The 21167-nt window shown below is 42.8% G+C and overlaps 1 protein-coding gene across 1 annotated transcript in view; it reads right to left on the reverse strand.

The window, feature by feature from the left end:
* The window catches only part of FAM171B (family with sequence similarity 171 member B), a 56240-nt gene extending 38728 nt beyond the window's left edge, over positions 1 to 17512 (reverse strand). Inside the window, exon 1 of the mRNA XM_039494539.1 lies at positions 17365 to 17512. Within this exon, the coding sequence (XP_039350473.1) occupies positions 17365 to 17512 (148 nt within the window). The remainder of the gene's footprint in view (positions 1 to 17364) is intronic.
* Positions 17513 to 21167: the final 3655 nt, after the last annotated feature.

The following is a 21167-nucleotide window of genomic DNA, read 5'->3' on the forward strand; positions in this document are numbered from 1 at the left end:
TATTTTTTTTAAAGGTGGCTTTCTCTCCTCCATTCCCCCTCAGTTGCTACCTCTAAATCTGAGCTTTTATTTTTAAAATGAATGACTATACAAGTCTATCTTGTAATGAAGTAGATGGTACTATGAAGGAGTATCAAAAATATAATCCCCTATATAACATTTTTGGGCATTATAATAGTCTTGCATCAGAGTGCTTTACAGATACTAGCTTCAATATCTTGAAAAAGTTTTGACAAATGGCTGTTTCATAAATGGCATTCCTGTTATGAACGGTATGTATTTCCTTCCAACAATCTTCACAGACCCATAGAAGTTATTAAATCACCTACTCCCCTCTTCCTGCCAATGCAGAGTTGCTTCTATAGTATATTTCCTAATATTGTCCATTCTGGCATTTTTTTGTCCAGTGAAGCATTTTCTTTGGGGGACAATTCCACACCTCAATAACCTAATAACATGTATTTTTCTTACTATCATATTATCGGAGGATTTTTCAGCATGGTACAGGTTTGGTTTAGATTAATTTTCATTAGCACTACTGGGTGCCAAGGTGGACAAAAGTGGATCATTTAACAACAATGGACTTCTTTATTGTAAATGAAACATCCATTTTTTTAAATAATCCTATTTAAAATTAAATTTGAAATTGACAACCTATATTAAGGCCTATATTTATAATCTATTAAAATCATTTAAATTATATATATAAAAAAACTAATATTAAGTCTGCTGCCAAGATTCAAAGAAAGGCAAACCACTGAACCTGTGGATATCACTGGCTAATCACCTGGAGCCAGAGTTTGTTGAAGTACTAAACCAGCTTTTGACAGAAGTAGCCTCTTCTGCAGGAGCAGAGAGAATATTTTCTTCATTTCCATTTATTCAACTAGTTCAGTTAAAGTTAAGTGACCAACAGGGAGTTGAATAAGCAGGAAAGCTTGTTTTCCCTCTTCGAATCTATAAACAAACATTACACAGGTGCCAACTTTTTAAAGTGCCGGTGGGTGCTCAATCTCCAGCTCTGCCCCAGGTCCCGTCCCCACTCCAACCCTTCCCCCAACAGCCCACCCCCGGCTCCACTTCTTCTTGCCCGGTTTTGCCCCACCCCTGAGCACACCATGTCCTCGCTCCTCCCCCCAGCCTCCTGCACCCTGTGAAACAGCTGTTCACAGAAGGCAAGAGGTGCTGGGAGGGAGGGGGAGGTGCTGATATGTGGGGCCTGCCAGCAGGCTGGAAACACTGGGGGGGGGAGCAGATAGAGGGCTGCCGGAGGGTGCTCAGCACCCACCATTTTTCCCCGTGGGTGCTCCAGCCCCAGAGCACCCACGGAGTCAGTGCCTATGAAACATTAGATGTGAGATGATGAGATCTACATGTTCTAAAATCTTGAAGGACAGAAATAAATCAGTTCAATTCACTAGCTACAGATACTTCTTGCATTTAACAATTTGCAAAACATGTTTTGATAAACTTTTTCTCTTATGTATATAGCCCACTTTCAGATGTTTAATTTAATACAATAATTAATATGCTGTTTTTGTGCATTTAATTGCATTGAAGTTCCATCCAAATACAGCTTGAGACAAACTGCATATAGCAAAAAAGTTAAGCTATTTAGTTACTGTATACATGTGTATAGATCTAGTGTATCCTCTAGCAAAAAGAAGCACCAAATTTAGTGTTCAGGCTATCTTTAGTTTGAAATCAACTTGTTTTAATGGTTACCAACCAATGAGAATCAACCTTTCTTTAGAAAAATAACTAAAAAGTACAAATGCAAAACACAACATTGATTATTTAAATCAAGGTTTCCTGCTCGCTTAAATCTGTAAGATGTCAAAAGTATAACAATTTCCACACATTGAAAAAAAAACACAGGAAAACAAATAGTACCTCCTTCAACCATGACATTTAACTCCCTAAAGATTTTGAGCTCAAGACAGATGTACTCATCTAAATTCAAAGTGGCGTAAAATAACCTGAAGACCAGTAATTCAAATATCACTGCATGCTTCTCATTAGTTATAAAGAAAAACTATAAACGCTGCTCAAAAATTGCACTCATTAAGGACAACTACAGAATGCTTACTAGTTTTTGCTAAGAATCTTTTCAAAAACAAAAAAAAGCTAAAAAATCTTAGATTGGGGCTTGAAGTGAGTTCTTTGTACAAGTATAGTAGTATTTATTTCTCTCTCACCTTTCATACCAAAAGATCTGCAAATGGGAGTAGATACAGAAAGTGACACTCAGGCATTAGGAGGCCAAAATTTCCCATCTTTAATTTGAGAACACAAGTCCGAGGGGTAAAGCACTTCAGCTCTATGCTATACACTGCTACTTAGCTGAAAAGAGGTTGCAGGGTACCCTTCGCATTTGTGAAAAATCCCAAATCCTGCAACAGCCGGTGCAGTTGCATGCAATTCCCTCATCTTGAGTGTACAGGCAGAAAAATATGGAAGTCTGCCCCAAATGGGGGGCGGGGGGAGAGAGAGAGAGAGGTTTTGAGGGAAACAGTAGCTGTTGGTCTGTGCTGTGCTGAAGAAGTGGGTATTCACCCACGAAAGCTCATGCTGCAAAACGTCTGTTAGTCTATAAGGTGCCACAGGATTCTTTGCTGCTTCTACAGAACCAGACTAACACGGCTACCCCTCTGATACTTGACAGATATATCTGTTTCTCAGCCCACATCTGTACTATGGGGACTACTGCAACAAAGCTACAGCACTGTAGCCATGCCAGAATAACCCCAGAGCATAGACGGAGCTTACGACAGAAGGGTATATTTCGTTGCTCTACCTCCCCTGGTGATGATAGCTTAGGTCGAGGGAGGCATTCTTCCACTGACCTATCTGCAGCTGCATCAGGGATTAGGCCAACATAGCTACAGAGATCAGGGGTAGGGATTTTTCACAGCCCTGAGCAAAGCAGCTATCTGTATCTAAATTTTAAGTGTCTACCTCTCCTCACACTTTCTCTAGGACAACTGAAACCGAGGGAGTAGGAGGGACACACAGCAAAATAGAAACACAAATCAGAAAGTAACACTGCTTCACTTCATTGCATTATCGCGTATGCCAATTTAAATGAAAGTGACCCAGTGCTGGAGGACAGTGCACTAACATATGGTGCCTTGTGAAAATCAGAACTCAGAGCTAGGGGCAAGTTCCATGCTTCCTTGGGGAAAAGGGATAGGAAGAAGGAAAGCTGCAGGGGTGACACTAATGAATTCTGGAGGGAGAAGCTTTCTAGACCAGAGAATGCTGCTGTGATGCAGCATTCAGGAGGGATCACAGGGAAAGGAGGGAGATCATAGAGGAATCCCAACAGTAAATGCAAGTTAAAGATTCCTGAGCAATCTAGGTGGGGGAAAAAAGGGTAACGCCACCCACACCAGAACTCTAGAGAAGACCAGTGACTAGGGGGCTAACTTGGGAAGCAGAAGATCCAAGTTCAATTCTTTGCTGCACCACAGGCTTCCTGCTGACCCTGAGTCAGTCACTTAGGCTTTGGCTACACTTGCATTTCAAAGCGCTGCCGCGGCAGCGCTGCCGCGGCAGCGCTTTGAAGCGCTAAGTGTAGTCAAAGCGCCAGCGCTGGGAGAAAACTCTCCCAGCGCTGTCCGTACTCCACCTCCCTGTGGGGAATAACGGACAGCGCTGGGAGCGCGGCTCCCAGCGCTGGGGCTTTGACTACACTGGCGCTTTGTAGCGCCGCAATTTGCAGCGCTGCAGAGGGTGTGTTTTCACACCCTGCTGCAGCACTGCAAATTTGTAAGTGTAGCCAAGCCCTTAGTCTCTGTACCTCTAAGTTTTCCATCTATAAAATGTGGATAATAGTTAGGGCCCTACCAAAGTCACAGTCCATTTTGATCAATTTCATGGTCAGAAGGTTTTTAAATTGGTCGATTTTACATTTTCCGATGTTTACATCTGAAATTTCATGGTGTTGCAATTGCAGAGGTCCCAATCCAAAAGGTACCGGAGGTGGGTCTCTTCTCCCCACCTTTGCTCCCCCTCCCCCAGCAGCCCTGCAGGGGGAAGGAAAAGTCCTGTCCCTCCCTAGCCTGGCAGGGGGACTTGTAACTCGGAATCCCCTAGCTGGGGTGTTCCCAGCAGCACAGGGGAGATCAGATTTCACAGGAAAGGTCTTACTTCACAGTCTGTGACACGTTTTTCATAGAAGTGAAATTGGTAGGTCCTAATTGTAGTGTTTCCCTACCTCACAGAGCTAGACACATCTCTAGTAGAATCTGGAATAAACTTGCCTCCCTCAAATCTCAGCCTTAGTCTGCAGAAGGTTTCCTCTACTATTAACTAATTCATAGATAAAAACACACTGCAGATCCCTGATGGCACCGATCAACAGCTGTATTCCAAACCCTGACACTGCCTTCTTTCAGACTTACAGCAATTTTTGTAGACGCTCTGACATATTGATTGGCCACTGATGATTTAGTGCCTCCCAACGTCGTACTAAAAATTAATAGAAACCAATAAAATGAACGGCAGAAACTACCACCGTTTGGCTACATTCACTTATTGCCATCTGACAAACTAAACTGCAAGCTCTTCGGGGCTGAATAAGAGGTTCCATGTCCCAATTCCGCACTCAACACTTCTTCCCCCAATTACCTCCTTGCTCTTTACTGAGGAAATGAATGCCAGTTTGGGCTTCTTGAATCACACTGGAACACTGGTGCTACTACTGTTCAGTATGATGGTCCTCAAACTTTCCATACAACTGAATTGTTTATAATAATTCTCCTTTCTTTCACCCCTCACTACTTCACTGTCACAGATTGCTTACATCTCCTACCAACTTTCCCTTCTGAAATGTCCATTTTTGGCTTCTGTTTTTGGGTTTATCTTTCCCATGATTGCTCCTGGCAGCTGAGCAATCACCCTTCATGAAACACAGAAAATAAACCTCCCTCTACATATATTTCACCTTCTCCATTATATGTTCCCGTCTCATATTCCACCTGTCATATCACCTCTCAATTTCTTCCCTAAATTGGTTTCATAACATCTTATCTCATTCCTTTATTGCACTATTCTCCTGTCTCCAGTCTACTACGTGTTATAGTTTCATCCAATCTCTTCCTGTGCTGTGCTACTGTAGTCACCAACAATTATCTACTCTTGCCATTTCTAATAACTGAACGTTCTAAACACAGGTCCTGAATAAACGGAAAACCACTATACAAAAAATTGTGTTTCCCACCCCTGCTTAGTTAAGAAACCAGAACTAAAAATGCCAGCAAGAATCAAATTTTAGAGCACAGCAATGAGCTTCTCCACAACAATGTGTGTTCACAACTTGTTTTTGGAGTCAGTAGGGGTTAGTACCTTGCATTGTGTTCAATGACATCTTCTGTCTGGGGTGAGAACTGTACCAAACTTCTGTAATTCTACTTGAAACCAGGTGCAGATTTGCCAAAAAGGTTCAAGTTATTTGTTTATTTGGAAATGCATATTGGTGCCTATCTTCAAGTGCCTTGGCACCTTACATTCCTAAACACTACACACAAGCAAAACAATAGGCTTTTAACTGAGGGCTGCAAGGCACCCTTCCCCATCCCCTAATAAATAAAAAAACTCACAATTCCTGATTTAATCAATAATCTTTCAAAGGCTTGAATATATGTGTCTTACCACACTGCGCCCTGACACTGGCTAAACTCTAGCTCAAATGACCCTCCGCTGAAAAAGCCAAGCTGCCAGTGGAAAGTTTAGCCCCAGAAATGATAGCGAGAGACAATGGATCGTAATTTCTGTGAATTATGCCACCTGGCTGCATCAATAGTCCCTAATTTGACAGCCCTGACCTCATGAGCAAGGCCCCATGTCCTATGCAATTATGCAGCAAGGAAAACTGCAGCACAATTTCCTTCTTTCTACAGATGCTGGATAATTCCCCCATACAGCTCTACTGCCTCACTCTTTAGCCCCACATTTCTCTGCTGTGGGCTGTGTAGACATATCCTAGAGGACCGGGCAGGGTCACAACACAAGAGATTCAAAACACAAGGCCCCATTACAGAGAACAACCTGCCAGCAGCTCCCTCATTTTTACTGAAGGACTCTGGCTCAAGTGCCTCTGCTGATCTGAACTGCAGAAGTATGTAACAGGGAGAGAATCGGCAATTTCTACACTGCCTGTAGGAGCTTCGTGGAGAGCATATGAATGTAGCACTCCTCTACATAAACATCTGAAAAGGGAGAGGAGACCTTAGAACTAATGCAAGCACCCAGATAGATGTATATAGTGATAACCAAACATTTTTATATATATATATATATATATATATAACATTTGTATCAAGTTTTACATCTTGAAAGCATTATCCATGCACTGATTAAACCTCACATAAACCCTGTGCATTATTTTCACTTGGAATTATTTTCCTCACTTTACGACTGGAGAAACTGAGGCAAAGCAAAGTTAAATGACTAGCATAGCAACACAGTATGGTCTTGGGCGGACAGCTGACCCTTGGGTCCAGAAGGAGCTGAAGAAGGGATACGTTTTTCATGTGTTTCCCAGATACAATTAAAAAGTTATTTGTAAAGTTGTGAGATGGACTGCTGACAGAACATGCCTGCTACTTATCTGAATAGTTATAATCGAAGGTGTCCAAAAATGTAAATGAAAAACAGTCTTTTATTAAATTATACCTCTTTTGAAATTTTCCAATTTTTCAATGAAAATTCATGTTAATGATTTTTTTCAAAGTTTTTAATTTAATTTAATTTTTATTTTTTTTCTGACCAGCTCTAATTGTAATAGTATCTCACTACAGAAGCTCCTTCTGCCACCGTTATGAGCTGAGGCTCACACATTGCTCAAGGAAATGGTTAAGAGAGACCCAGGTCATTTGCACTAAAGAAACCAATCTGAAGAGAGATCTGCCCTTTTGAAAATGTGCTACCAATTTTTTTCAAAATATTTAATTTGGGCATATAGGATGGCCTGGCAGGGCAGGGCAGGGCTCAGGAGGGAAAGCTGGAGCAGGACCCCAGAACAAAACTAGGGAGACAAATGGAATGGCTATAGAGTTGAGCTGCCATATAGGAAGCAGCAACCTGTGGGTAGCTACTCAGTCAATTCAATAAGACTTCGTTGGTATGACAAGCAGGCTGGTTTGATTTAAATCAGCCAGCAAGAAACTTGATTTAAACCATTGATTTTAATCATGTTTTACATTGAGCTTTTCAGTTATTTTCCTACAGAACCGTTGATTCCCATTGGCTGATAATCATTAAAACATGTTAATTTGCAATTTGGTACTTCTTTTTGCTAACCCGAAGGATACACCAGATTGATACACATTTGTTTCAGCAATTACATAGCTTAACAAATATTTATTCAGATTCTTAATTTTTACTTTTTTATTGTGTTAGAAAACGGTAAACGATGTGTTAATATTTACTAGATTTGTATCAAACTATAGGAATTAAATTAAAAACACACAAATGCATTTTAAATTTTGGTTTTTTTAAACAGTTCAGTAAAACTACCTTAGTGTGCTGGGCACATAAGGGAAAAAAAGTTAATCAAAACATGTTTTACATTTAAAACTAACCGATTTATTAACAAAAGGAGGTATTCTCTGTAGTTAGTGAATTGAAATTATTGTTTCTGGTCACCCTTTAGAATTAGTAGAGCACATCCTCTCACACCTAACTTTTATTTATAGATTGGAAAAGAAAAACAAGCTTCCCTACCTCTTCAGCTTCCAATGAGTTTGTCAGTTCTGAATGGATTAGTCATGAACTGAAATGAAGAAAATATTTTTTGCATCTGCAAAAAACTGCCAGAAGCTAGTTTAGAACTTCAGAAAAACTGGTTCTAGTTGCTCAGCCAGTAACTTCCATCAATTCAGTAGTTTAAAACTTTGGCAACTTTGTGTAATTTAAATAGATTATAATACATTTAGGCCTTAACATCAATTATCATAAACCCATTTAAAGTTTAATTTGAAATTATTTAACAAAACAAAAAAAGGTATTCAAATTTTTAAAAAATCTCATATAAATCAAAAAACCTTTGTGACGCACGGCTAGAAAGGGTTAAACATCCTGCAAAATAAATGGCTCAAATTCAACCCTTAAAGCCAGGTGAAAGGATAATGTGTGTGGTTTTGTGTATTTACATGTATATGGATAATGGTCAACAATGTAATCAACAGTCCCTGTCTATGCTGTATTCTGATAATCCAGTGATCAAAAGAACATCCTAGCATTTAAATGAATTGTAAACACGGGATATCCCTGTATTCATCTCTCTTTGAAGTGTATAGCAAATCATCTGTGAATGGTGGAAGAACAAGCCAATTGCCTTATGTTAATTCTACAGCAAAGTACAGGTGATGGACCTCCTTCAAAGTCATCCTAATTATCTTTTGTTCCCCAAGGAACTCCCAGCTTGTCAGAGAGGACATGAAATTGTATAAAAGATCCTTGGGTCCTGATTCTGTCATCTCAGATCTCCTTGAGGCTTCATACAGGGGAAGCTTAGGCATAAGGACTGAGATCCCAGTCCTAAATTGGAGCACCCTGCAATGACATTGGACTATAACTATGAACTATATCTGACAAAACTCTGCAACTACAAAGCTCACCATTTCTGAACCTCAATGAAACGAACTTGTGTGTACGTATACTGATCTTTTAACTATACTCTCTCTCTCTCTTGTTTTTTTAAATACATTTTAGTTTAGTTAATAAGAATTGAATGTAGCGTGTATTTGGGTAAGATCTGAAACATTCATTAACCTGGGTGGTAATGTTTCTGATCCTCGGGATTGATAGAACCTTTTCTTTCATATGATGAAATAAGATTTTCAGAAATCATCATATTTGACTTAGGTACCTGGATGGAGGCCTGAGGCTAGATCACTTTAAGGGAACCGTGTTGTTTGGATTTCTGAGTAACCAGTAAGGTAATAAAGAAGCTGTTTTATGCTGGCTTAGTAAATCTAAGTACTGGAATATCCACCAGCTTTTTGGGGATTGTCTGCCCCATTCTTTACAGTTCACCCTTATTGAGTGACCTTAGCTGGCCCCCACTGGGACCCCGGTCACAGACTTATTTAAAAAAACAAAACAATTAGCTTTATCCACCTGCTGACGAGCTATACAAGTGTTTCCGAAATGTAAGAAAAGGATGGACCCCTCTTCAGATATTTCTCAGATGAGTCAGACTGGACCCATATAGGGTTGCACACTGTGTTTGGAGTTTGATCCCCTCGGTCCATTTGTTGTTATTGCCCATTCCTGAACCAGAAGTAGATGGCATTGTGTGGCATAGCAATCTCTCTTTTTTCTTCCTAGCTCAGCCACAGGTTTTTATTCATCAATTGTTGATGAGATGTCTTATGAATTGTGACCATTGGAGGGAATGTCTTTCTTCTGCTTCCTTGTATCTGGGACATTGGAGTATAAAATGTTGCTTTGTCTCAGTATTTCTTCTGCCACATTGGCTCCTCTCTGGATTGAAATGATTTTGTGCCTCCCAAATTCCTCCCCTAATTAGTGATCACTGACTTGATTTTTAGTGACAGTCTGCCGTGGTGATGTAATGTGATGGTTCTGTGCAGGTGTCTAACAATCAAGCTTGTGGCTACTTTTTGATTTACTCTCCCTGGTGACTCATAAATTAGTGTGATAGATGCTGTTCTAACAATGGGCATTTTTGGTTTTCATAGCTTGCTCTGGTGGTCGGGGTGGGGGTGGAGTTGTTGAGCATTAGGAATGATGACAAGCAGGAATGCACTGTGTTTTCATTTAGATCTATTTTTTGATTTTGTGGTGGAAGGAGTATTTGCCACTTTGGTTGAGATATCACTAGAAGCTGAATATTGTTTTCTACATTTTAATTAGTTGAGGGAATTGGCTCAGCTCTGCTCTGGCCCACCTCTCTCCCTGGCCTTCAGAGCCTCAGTGCAACTTCAAAGCACTGTTTACACAGCTATTTTTAGAGTGCCAGCCCCACCAGCCTAAGTCTGTAGACCGCTGGGATGCTCAGTTCTGCAGCTTGTGTAGAGGGTACTACCATTAGAGCCCAAATGTCTTGGCTTACCGTGTTACTCGAAGGTTCTTTCTTTTTAACTCCCTGCTCTAAGGCTGAGGGAAGGTGGGGATGGCCTGCAGTGGACAGACATATGGCCAGTCCTTTGTTTCTATGATTCTGTGTTTTCTCATGAATGGGCTAGGCACACATATCTGGATGTGTGCCTGTAGTTGTATTTTTGAAAGCTGAACTAATAACAGTTAAAGTTATGTTAAAAGAACATTTTTTTAGATTGCAAAGTCAAGCAATCAAAGGTTAGACAAAGCCAGAATTAAGGTTACCTGTGCAACCTCAATTCACGCCCTCCCTCCGCCCCGTGCAATATGATACAGTCTTTAAATACAGTATCATATACTATTTAAATACAGCAGTGGTCCCCAACCTTTCTGTGGCCAGTAGCACATTCATGTTTTCAGAAGTGTGTGGCGGGCGCCAACAGTTTTGCAAGGCTTATTTTGTATTTGTACATTAAATAATATGAAAAACATCATATTTAATATAACATAATATATGAATCCAGAGAGAAGAGAGAGAGAGAAGAGAAGCCTTGAGCACAGAGATCACCAGCGCCTGCAGCCCCAAGATCTCTGTCCCCGGCAGGCGCAGGGCCGTGGCTTCTCTCTGGCTTAAGCCACGGCCCCGCACCTGCCAGGGACCGAGAACACCGGCGCCTGCAGTCTGCAGCCCTGGAGTTCTCTGTCCCCGGCAGGCACGGGGCCGCGGCTTCTCTCCCCTGCTGGGCACTAGGTGGGTGCACATAAATGCCCCGGCGGGCGCCATGGCGCCCACGGGCACCACGTTGGGGACCACTGAAATACAGTATCACATACTATTCCCTCCCCCCCCCCCCCGAGCTCTCATTCATTGCACAGAATAGACCAGGGATTCTCAAACTGGGGGTCAGGACCCCTTGCGAGGTTATTACATGGGGGGTCATGAGCTGTCAGCCTCCACCCCAAACCCCGCTTTTCCTTCAGCATTTATAATGGTGTTAAATATATAAAAGTGTGTTTTAATTTATAGGGGGGGAAATCACACTCAGAGGCTTGCTATGTGAAAAGAGTCACCAGTATGAAAGTTTGAGAACAACTGGAATAGACCATGCTGTGGGGATGAGACAGATATTTCTTTTTATCCTTATCATTCAATTAGTGGCCCGACTCATTTACAACACACCATCCAAAATCTGTATTTTACAGAATGATTCATTTTCTCAGCATCTTCAGAGTAACAGAGTGCCTCACAAGCACTGATTAATTTACCTCCATATTTCCCTTGAAAGGTAAGAAATTGTCCACATTTTACAAACAGGGAAACTGAGACAAATATCTGCCTGAGATCAAAGCCAAGAGCAGAACATAGGAGCACCTAACTCCCAGTCCTGTGCTCATTCCCCCAGACCTCGCTTCCTTACTGACAGAGATGTTGAGCATTCACAGCTCCCATTGACTTCAATTGCAGTGTTCAGCATTTCTGCAGATCAGACCCCACGTGTCTCAAGTTGGGCACTCAGAAAATAAGGAATATACAAAGTCTTTGGGGCAGAGACAATCTTTCTGGTCTGCAGTTGTACAGCACCAAGCATCATGGAGTCCTGGTTTATTACTGGGGCTTCTAGGTGTTACTGCAATTCAAATAAATAATATGATGAGTGGCCATCTGGCAAAATAATGCTTCAAGTGGCTCTCTCAGCATCACATAGGAAGTCTGTGACACAGGGAGAGAGAGAATTGAGTTCTCCTGTGTGACAGTCATCTTGCCTTAACCATAAGCCCCATCCCTCTCTCTTCCTGTTAGTCCTGTGACTTGTTCTCTACACATCTTCTAATTTATAGAGAAAACAAGGGAGGAACCCTACAAACATCCTCATTCACTACATAACCCTGATTGATTCCCTGAATACTACCCATCCTGTGCACAGTGCAGCTCTATGAATATATATTTACGATAGTTCTTTAATGCAATTCTCTAGGCTTTTAAAACAGAAAACAAGTAAAATACAAATTCTATTATATGCAACTGTACATTCGTACAGTGAGCTTAAACACAAAAAAGAACCTTACAAGAAGTGGAAACTTGGACAGACGACTAGGGAGGAGTATAAAAATATTGCTTGAGCATGCAGGGGTGTAATCAGGAAGACCAAAGCACAATTTTAGTTGCAGCTAGCAAGGAACGTGAAAGGTAACAAGAAAGGTTTCTACAGGTATGTTAGCAACAAGAAGGTGGTCAAGGAAAGTGTGAGATCCTTACTGATGGGGGAGACAACCTAGTGACAGATGATGTGGAAAAAGCTGAAGTACTCAATGCTTTTTTTGCTTCCGTCTTCACAGACAAGGTCAGCTCCCAGACTGCTTCACTGGGCAGCACAGTAAGGGGAGGAGGTGAGCAGCCCTCAGTGGTGAAAGAATAGGTTAAGGACTATTTAGAAAAGCTGGACATGTACAAGTCCATGGGGCCAGATGCAACGTATCTGAGGGTGCTGAAGGAGTTGGCTGATGTGATTGCAGAGCCATTGGCCATTATCTTTGAAAACTCGTGGCGATCAGGGGAGGTCCCGAACAATTAGAAAAAGGCAAATATAGTGCCCATCTTTAAAAAAGGGAAGAAGGAGAATCTGGGGAACTCAGTCCCTGGAAAAATCACGGAGCAGGTCCTCAAGGAATCCATTTTGAAGCACTTGGAAGGTGATCAGGAACAGTCAACATGGATTCACCAAGGACAAGTCATGCCTGACCAACCAGATTGCCATCTATGATGAGGTAACTGGCTTTGTGGATATGGGGAAAGCTTTTGATATGGTCTCCTTGCCAGCAAGATAAAGAAGTATGGATTGGATGAATGGACTATAAGGTGGACAGAAACCTGGCTAGATCGTTGGGCTTAACAACGATCAACAGCTCGATGTCTAGTTGGCAGCCGGTATCAAGCGGAGTGCCCCGGGGTCGGTCCTGTGGCCGGTTTTGTTCAACATCTTTAATAATCTGGATGATGAGATGGACTGCACCCTCAGCAAGTTCACAGATGACACTAAGCTGCAGGGACAGGTAGATACACTGGAGGGTAGGGATAGGGTCCAGAGTGACCTAGACAAATTGGAGGATTGGGCCAAAAGAAATCTGATGAGGTTCAGAGTCCTGCACTTAGGACGGAAGAATCCGATGCACCACTACAAGCTGGGGACCGACTGCCTAAGCAGAAGTTCTGCAGAAAAGGACCTGGGGATTACAGTGGACAAGAAGCTGGATATGAACTAGCAGTGTGCCCTTGTTGCCAAGAAGGCTAATGGCATATTGGGCTGCATTAGTGGGAGCATTGCCAGCAGATTGAGGGAAGTGATTATTCCTCTTTATTTGGCCCTGGTGAGACCACATCTGGAGTATTGAGTCCAGCTTTGCCCCCCCCCCTATAGAAAGGAAGTGGACAAATTGGAGAGAGTCCAATGGAGGTCAACAGAAATTATTAGGGGGCTGGGGCACATGACTTATGAGGAGAGGCTGAGGGAACTGGACTTATTTAGTCTGTAGAAGAGGGAGGATTTGATAACAGCCTTCAACTATCTAAAGGGGGGTCCCAAAGAGGATGGAGCTCAGCTATTCTCAGCTGTGGCAGATGACAGAACAAGGAGCAATGGTCTCAAGTTGCTGTGGGGGAGGTCTAGGTTGGATATTAGAAAAAAACTATTTCACTAGGAGGGTGGTGAAGCACTGAAATGGGTTACGTAGGGAAGTGGTGAGATCTCCATCCTTAAAAACCCATAAGGCCAGGCTTGACAAAGCCCTGGCTGGGATCATTTAGTTGGGGTTGGTCCTGCTTTCAGGAGGATGGACTAGATTACCTCCTGAGGTCTCTTCCAACCCTAATCTTCTACGATTCCCACTGTCTCCTTTATGTCGCATCAATAGGATCTGAACCCTGAAATTGGAGCACTACAACTCAGGCTTTGACCACTTGAGCTACCAGGTTAAATATTTCAATAAAAGGCTGTTGTCCCAGAAGACAATGTGCCTCTGAAGCCACATGCATAAAATGGGGTGCGGGGGGGAAGAGCAGAACGCAACGCAACTCTCTCTGTCTCTCTCTCATTCAGGAGTCTGGGGAAGCTCCTTCCTCCTTTGGTGGAAGTGGGGGTGGGCAACATGATGGGTTGGAGAACAGAGCCAAGTCCAGCACAGTTCTCTTTACCTCCTGGAAAGACTGTCTGCTCCTGGGGTTCCCAGTGCAGTGTGTGCTCCTGCTGCAGTAGTGTGGGGCCAGTGCTTTAGAATGTTCATGTTCAGTTATTCTGCTGCCTGGACATTGCTGGTAATGGAAGTGACAGAAGGAAAATTACCATTTTCAGCAGTTGATAATTCAGCTAAATCTGAACAGAATTTCACAGAACAAAGAAAAGATTTATTTCTGGCCCCAAGGCTTTCTTCTTGTTGAATTTCAATGTGAACAATTAAGGTGTTAGAGAATCTCGAAACTGTCACAAATCTTATGATGAAACCTAAATCTTACGATAGACAACCTAAATATTAAGCTGGCTACCAAACTCCCCATAATAAAAACAAACTGCCTAATTCTCATGTAAAGAATGATTATGTTTAGTCACAGCTATTTAAAAGCAATATATGGCAATATAAGTTTGACCAAGATCATTTCTAAAACAGACAACTGGAACAGTAGCTGAGGACTGAGATGCACACTAACAGAGCTGTGAATATATTTAAATAGTACCTAGTCAGTGCAGTCAATCATTTTGATGAATGTTAGTTGGCTTGGATTGTCAACAGGAAATGTGTACCAAACTGCCTTAGGCCTTTAAAGCCCAGCCATCAAGAATTTTTATTTAAAATAAAACCACATGGAATCAGCTAAGAATGTGGTGCCATTAAACTATTGTTTGAATGACTTCACCAAAAAATAAATGTCTTATAAATAAAGTTTACCACACAAACCAGTAATGTTGACACAATATTTTAACTTGGGCTAAGGTAAATGGTAAATATTTTCCATAAAAATTAGGGGGTGGGGGGGGAGAGGGGAAATACAGGAATTTTTGTTTTTCTTCTAAAGGTGAATGACAACAATGCTGTTTTCAGTTCCCACATCTAAGCCTTTTTTCCCCTTTGCCTACATTAAAAGGTTTTTGAAAAACAACATTTGGTTTTCTGTAGAAAAACAAATGTGTAGCATCAAAAAAAATTTTCAATCCTTTTTCTCCAAAGCTTTCCTGGTATTTGTTTAATTATTTTATTTGCGATTGTAGAGGGAAACGGAACAAATCCCCTGACCTTCAACAATAACCATGAATTGTATTCATGTTCAACAAAAACTTTTTCCTTTCTGTATGCATGTTCTAGTGGTTATAAAATAAGTCTGTTTCCAGCTCTACAACTGACCTATCTGTACAATCGGTCCAACACTGACATACTTCACATGGGCTTCACTTAAGCACACACTTTAATTTAAACATATAGGCAGTATTCATAGGCAGTATTCAGTGCCTGACTGAACTGAACTGAAGCTAAATCTGTGCTTAAGTGATTTGCCAAAATGAGGCCATGATAATATAAAGGCTTAACTAATGTTTGGAAACATTTTGAAATCCTTAGATGAAAGCCAGTATTACAAGTACAATATTTTTTTAGGCTGACTTCAGAAGATATGTGTGTAGAAAAAAGTCTTTTAATCAGAAATATTTTTTAAAAACCGTATTGACTGGTTCCCCGATTCTGCACCTGGGTCTATCTACATCAGGGGTCGGCAACCTTTCAGAAGTGGTGTGCCCAGTCTTCATTTATTTTATAAATTTAAGGTTTCGCGTGCCAGTAATACATTTTAACTGTTTTTAGAAGGTCTCTTTCTATAAGCCTATAATATATAACTAAGCTACCGTTGTATGTACAGTAAATAAGGTTTTTAAAATGTTTAAGAAGCTTCATTTAAAATTAAATTAAAAGGCAGAGTCCCCTGGACCGGTGGCCAGGACTCGGGCAGTGTGAGTGCCACTGAAAATCAGCTTGCGTGCCATAGGTTGCCTACCCCTGATCTACATAAGAACATAAGATTCAATTGCAGGATTGAGGTCTTCATTTGTGAAATAACTACATTGTTCTACATACAGTTGTTGGGAAAATTAACAGATTTTCTTGTTCTACAGAGTGCATGTGAAAACAAATGAGCTCACAGATTTTGCCACTCATTTGAGAGATTTAAGAAACCTACACATGTGTCATCCATTACATTAATATAGTGATTACTGCCTGCATATAGGAATTCACCAAGGCACACTTCCCTGCATTATCCAGTCACTTAAGGGACCATCTCCTGCTATCAATAGGTCAAAGCAACCATATAGCTAAAGGGATATGTTCCTCCCTCCCACCCCGCAACATTATAGTATCTGCACAGTAAAGAGCTCCAGTGATAGCAAAGATGGATTCTCTTTAGGTGTTAGGAACTAATGTGGATCTACTCTCTACTTCCCTAAAAACACTCTTTTTGGGCTTCTGAAAAATAAAATGTTCCATTCTTTGCATAAGCAACTTGAAGTTGTATTTTCACAAATTCAGTCATCGCTGACGTGTCGTAGATTGCAGCCAGCAGTGTGTGCTCGCCAAGAGTGCTAACATAAGCACTTTAAAGCGATGCTGAATCTGCCTCAATCCCAATCCCGTTTTAGCAACGCGCAGAATGAAACCACCAGGCGGGGGTGGAGGGGAATAAAGACCACCAGCGGGACACGCAATTTCTCCCAAGCCACGCAGAAACCTAGATGGATTTGATGGAGAATTATCATGACGCCTTCTTTTCCACTCCCACAAAAATACTATGTCACCCTCCCCTTGGGAACGATTTTGTTTTTCAGACCAGAAAAATCTAGGTAATGGCCTTTTCAGCTCCGGGTGCTGGGCCAGCTGTGGGCAAAGGTCCCTTCGAAGGCTCCCAAGGGCTCTGCCTCCAGGCCAGCCCCGCGCGCGGCAGCTGCTGCTCTGAGTTCCCAGGCCAGGCCAGCGAGCGGGCTGGGAGGGGAGAGGAAGAGCAGCGACTCCAAGGCGAATTCCCGTGCCCGGGAGCCAGGAAGGAGGCTCCGCTGAACACAGCGGCCACGACCCTGCCCCAGAGACGCGCTCCGCGCGGCACAGGCACAGGCGTGTCCGGGCAGCCCCGGGGCGAGCGCCCGGCCCCGCACCCGGGCGGGGGGCCCGCGGAGGGAGGGCGGGGGCGAGCTCCCGGGGATGGGCGAGCGCCGGTGCCATGTGCCGGGGCGCCAAGCCGCGGCGGGGTAGCGGGGACGGTACCTGCAGTAGCCGCGGAGGGGGCCCCGGGGCGGCTGCGGCTCAGCTCGGCGGGGCTGGTGGCGGCGGCGGGGAGCAGCCGCCCCCGGAGCAGCAGCGCGGCCGCCAGCCCCAGCAGCAGCGAGGGGAAGCGCCCGCACAGCCCCGGCATGGCCAGCGGGCAGCGGCGGCATATTGCGGGCGAGGCGGCGGAGGCGGAGGCCGGCAGCTCCCTGCTGCCCGCCCGGCTGCGGCGGCTGCCGGAGGAGGATGGCGGGGCGGGAGGCGGCCCGCGCCCCCTGCACAGACACACGTGACGGCGGGGGAGGGGGAGGGAGCCCAGCGCGCCCCGGCCCCCGCAGGTGCTCGCCGGGCGGCCCCAGCCCAGGAAGGGGAACCGGGGAGTAGGTGCCGGGGCCCCTGTAGGAGAGGGGGGGGCGCTGGCCCCGTGCAGTCCAGTGAAGCTCTGAATTCCCTCACGCTGCTAAACCACCAGTGTTAGTTACTAGCTGCCCCCTCCCCCGTTATCCCCCAAGAGATGCGGGCAACCCCGGGCCTGGCCTCGGCCCCTGAGCTCATCTCCACTCGGCTTAACGCTTAGGGAGAGCCTCAGTCTCCCCCCCACCACCACCACCTTTACTCCCCCTCAGTGGGACCTGCTCAGCGCTAACCCGGGCAGACACAGCCCCCACTGGGCTAAGGCTTGTGCTTTTACAGCAAGTCTGGTGGAGCTGGGGTGTTCTTCTTAAAGTCTCAGCTCCTGGAATCAAGAGATTAAGTGAGAATCAACTCCCATTTAATTTTTTTTCTAGCCCTTGTGCACACGTGTGTGTGTGTCGAAAGGAGGGGAGTAAGTGTATCCTAAACATACAAAAAAATAGAAGGCAAATAAAAACCAAAAACTGCATTACTGTTTTAAAAACACATCTCATGATTTTCAGACCAGGCTCATGATTTTTGAAAACTTGAGGTTAGGACTAGGGAAAGTCTTTACTAATAAAGTTACATCTATCCCAGTTATTTCCTCCCCAGTGAATCCTATCCTGATTTCTAGATCATATGCGTTATACAGCATCTGGTACAATTAAGAGATTTTTTTGGCACTTAATGCTAAGCACTTACATTTTAGTCTTAGTAATCATAGAATTGTAGGACTGGAAGGGACCTCCATGGACCTTCGTGTACAGTACCCTGCACTGAAGTTAGGTAGGACTACGTATTAGCTACCTAAAAGTATTATCTAAAAAACAGAGTCTATCAACTAACCCATTTCTAGTGCACATATTTTATGTAATGCAGAAATTTACAGTTGTATTGGGCCTCATCTAAACTCTGGAATAGCTTAAGCTCAGCCATTGGTGGCCAGCAAACAATGTAGCTACACCACTTCGAACCCCAAAGGCCTTGATACTGCAAACACACGTCTTAACTTTAAGCATGTGACTAGTCCCATCTGTTTCAATTGAGCTAGTCACATGCTTAAAGTTAAGACGTGTTCATGTTTGCAGGTTTCTAGTGGAAATGTAGACAAGTGCAAATTGGAGTTTGTGTTGAAATTCATAAATTATGGCCCCCAATCCTGCAGTTGACTGAATGTAGGTGGGCTGCTGGAAATGTGTTGGGTACAAGAGTCCATTTGCCTGCAGTCCACTACAACTAGGGCCTAAACACACATTAGAAAAGGGTATGGGGTGAAGTCCTGTCCCTATTGAGATGAATGGGAGTTTTGCCATTAACTTCAGTGATGCTAGAATTTCACCCATTGTATGGGCAGGATCAGTGCTTTCCAAAGTTTCTACATTACATTTTATCTTAAAACTTCACCAAAACAGTAATTCTGAACTGAGTGCAGTTTTTTTTTTAAAAGGCCATACTATAATTATTATTTCGCCATCAATAAACAGATTAGCCAAATATAATAGGTTGTAGGGAGATATGGAAGTGTCCTTATCTCAGAAACTTCCATAGTGGGGGAGTAAGAGGAAGAGAGAAATATTTGCACAATTGTACAACAGTGAAAGATTTCCCAAACCTAAAAGGGAATGATCAGGTTAAAAATCTTGACGTGTTATCAAAACTAAAAGAATTTTCAAAATCTAATTTACTTTTCCTTATTTCATTACTTTAATGTCATTCTCTACAGAACAGTGTAATTAATTCATTGTCATCAGTAATGACTTCATAGAGATGAAGGGTTGAAGGAACAAAAATCTAATTTAATTTTAACCTGGGACGCTGATGGTTTAATGCCACTCCTTTTGGACGTGGAAAACAGACTCTCCAGATCTCATGCTCTAGTCTAATATAATGAAGCCCCCACTAATAACTACTTGCTGAATCCAGCTGAGCAGGCCTGGGGAAAAATGTGCATCTCTTTGCACCTTAGTCTTCTCCCTTAGGATCTCATGATTTTTCACCTTTCCTTGGGAATGGTTGGATTAAATGTGGCATCCCTGCATATAGTGATGTAAAGATGAGGAACATGGGTCTATAAAAGACTTTCTAGCTCTGTCTGCTACCTGCTTCCCCCTTTGAGCTGGTGAACGATGAAAGATTATATGGCCCTGGGGAAATGGTTGGATCCCTTAAGTGTTCATTTCCAAATGTTCTAATATTTGGATTTTTAAGTAGTTCTAATATTTGGCCTTTAAAAAGTATTTTTTTAAAATAAGTTATTTTGGATATTGGTTGGATCTACTCTTCACCTTAAACTTTTTAAATTAAGGTTTTGGTTTACTAACATGCAATTATTAGTTATGTACAAAAAATATGAAATGAATGCTAAAAGACAAAAATGGTTGTTGGAGATGATGACTTCCAAAGGGGAATAATATTGTATTGTATTAAGGCGAATCACTGAGGTGGGACTACCTCTGGCATATCTACAATTGTTCATTTACAAAAAAAATTGTATCAGACTTATCTTTTTTTAAACCAACCTTGTAAGGATATAAAAGCAATAATAAAACATTTGTTTCACTTACCTGAATACTTCTTTTCTCTAAGGTACTATGTCTGGCAGTCCCTTTTAGGGAGTAGCTCCTGCAGTCTTCAGAGCTCTCCATCAACTACTGCTTCAATTTCAGACATGATAGTAATTCATCAGTCTACAAGAGGTTGCAGTAGATGAAACACAAGTTTAGGGCCTGGATAAAAATGTAGCTGTGTCTATACTAGGGGGAAGGCGAAGATCTTACAGATATTCTGAAGGAAGAAGATGTGGCAAGATTTAGCCCTGGTCTACACTGCAAATTTAGGTCAAATTTAGATGTGTTAGATTGATTTAACCCTGCACCTGTCCACACAACAAAGCCATTTTTGTCAACTTAAAGGGCTCTTAAAATCAATTTCTGTACTCCTCCCTGATGAGGGGATTAGTGCTGAAATCGACCTTGCTGGGTCGAATTTGGGGTAGTGTGGACACAGTTCAATGGTATTGGCCTCCGGGAGCTATCCCAGAGTGCTCCATTGTGACCGCTCTGGACAGCACTCTCAACTCAGATGCACTGGCCAGGTAGACAGGAAAAGCCCCGTGAACTTTTGAATTTCATTTCCTGTTTGGCCAGTGTGGTGAGCTCAGAGGTGACCATGCAGATCTCATCAGCAGAGGTGACCATGGAGTCCCAGAATCGTAAAAGAGCTCCCGCATGGACTGAACGGGATCTGATTACTGAAATAGATCTGATCGCTGTATGGGGAGAGGAATCCATGCTATCAGAACTCCATTCCAAAAGAGGATATGCCCAAATATTTGAAAAATATCTCCAAGGGCATGAAGGACAGAGGTTATAACAGGGACCCCACAGCAGTGCCACGTGAAACTTAAG

This window comes from Mauremys reevesii, linkage group 11 (assembly GCF_016161935.1).
Source record: "Mauremys reevesii isolate NIE-2019 linkage group 11, ASM1616193v1, whole genome shotgun sequence".
Classification (NCBI taxonomy): Eukaryota; Metazoa; Chordata; order Testudines; family Geoemydidae; genus Mauremys; species Mauremys reevesii.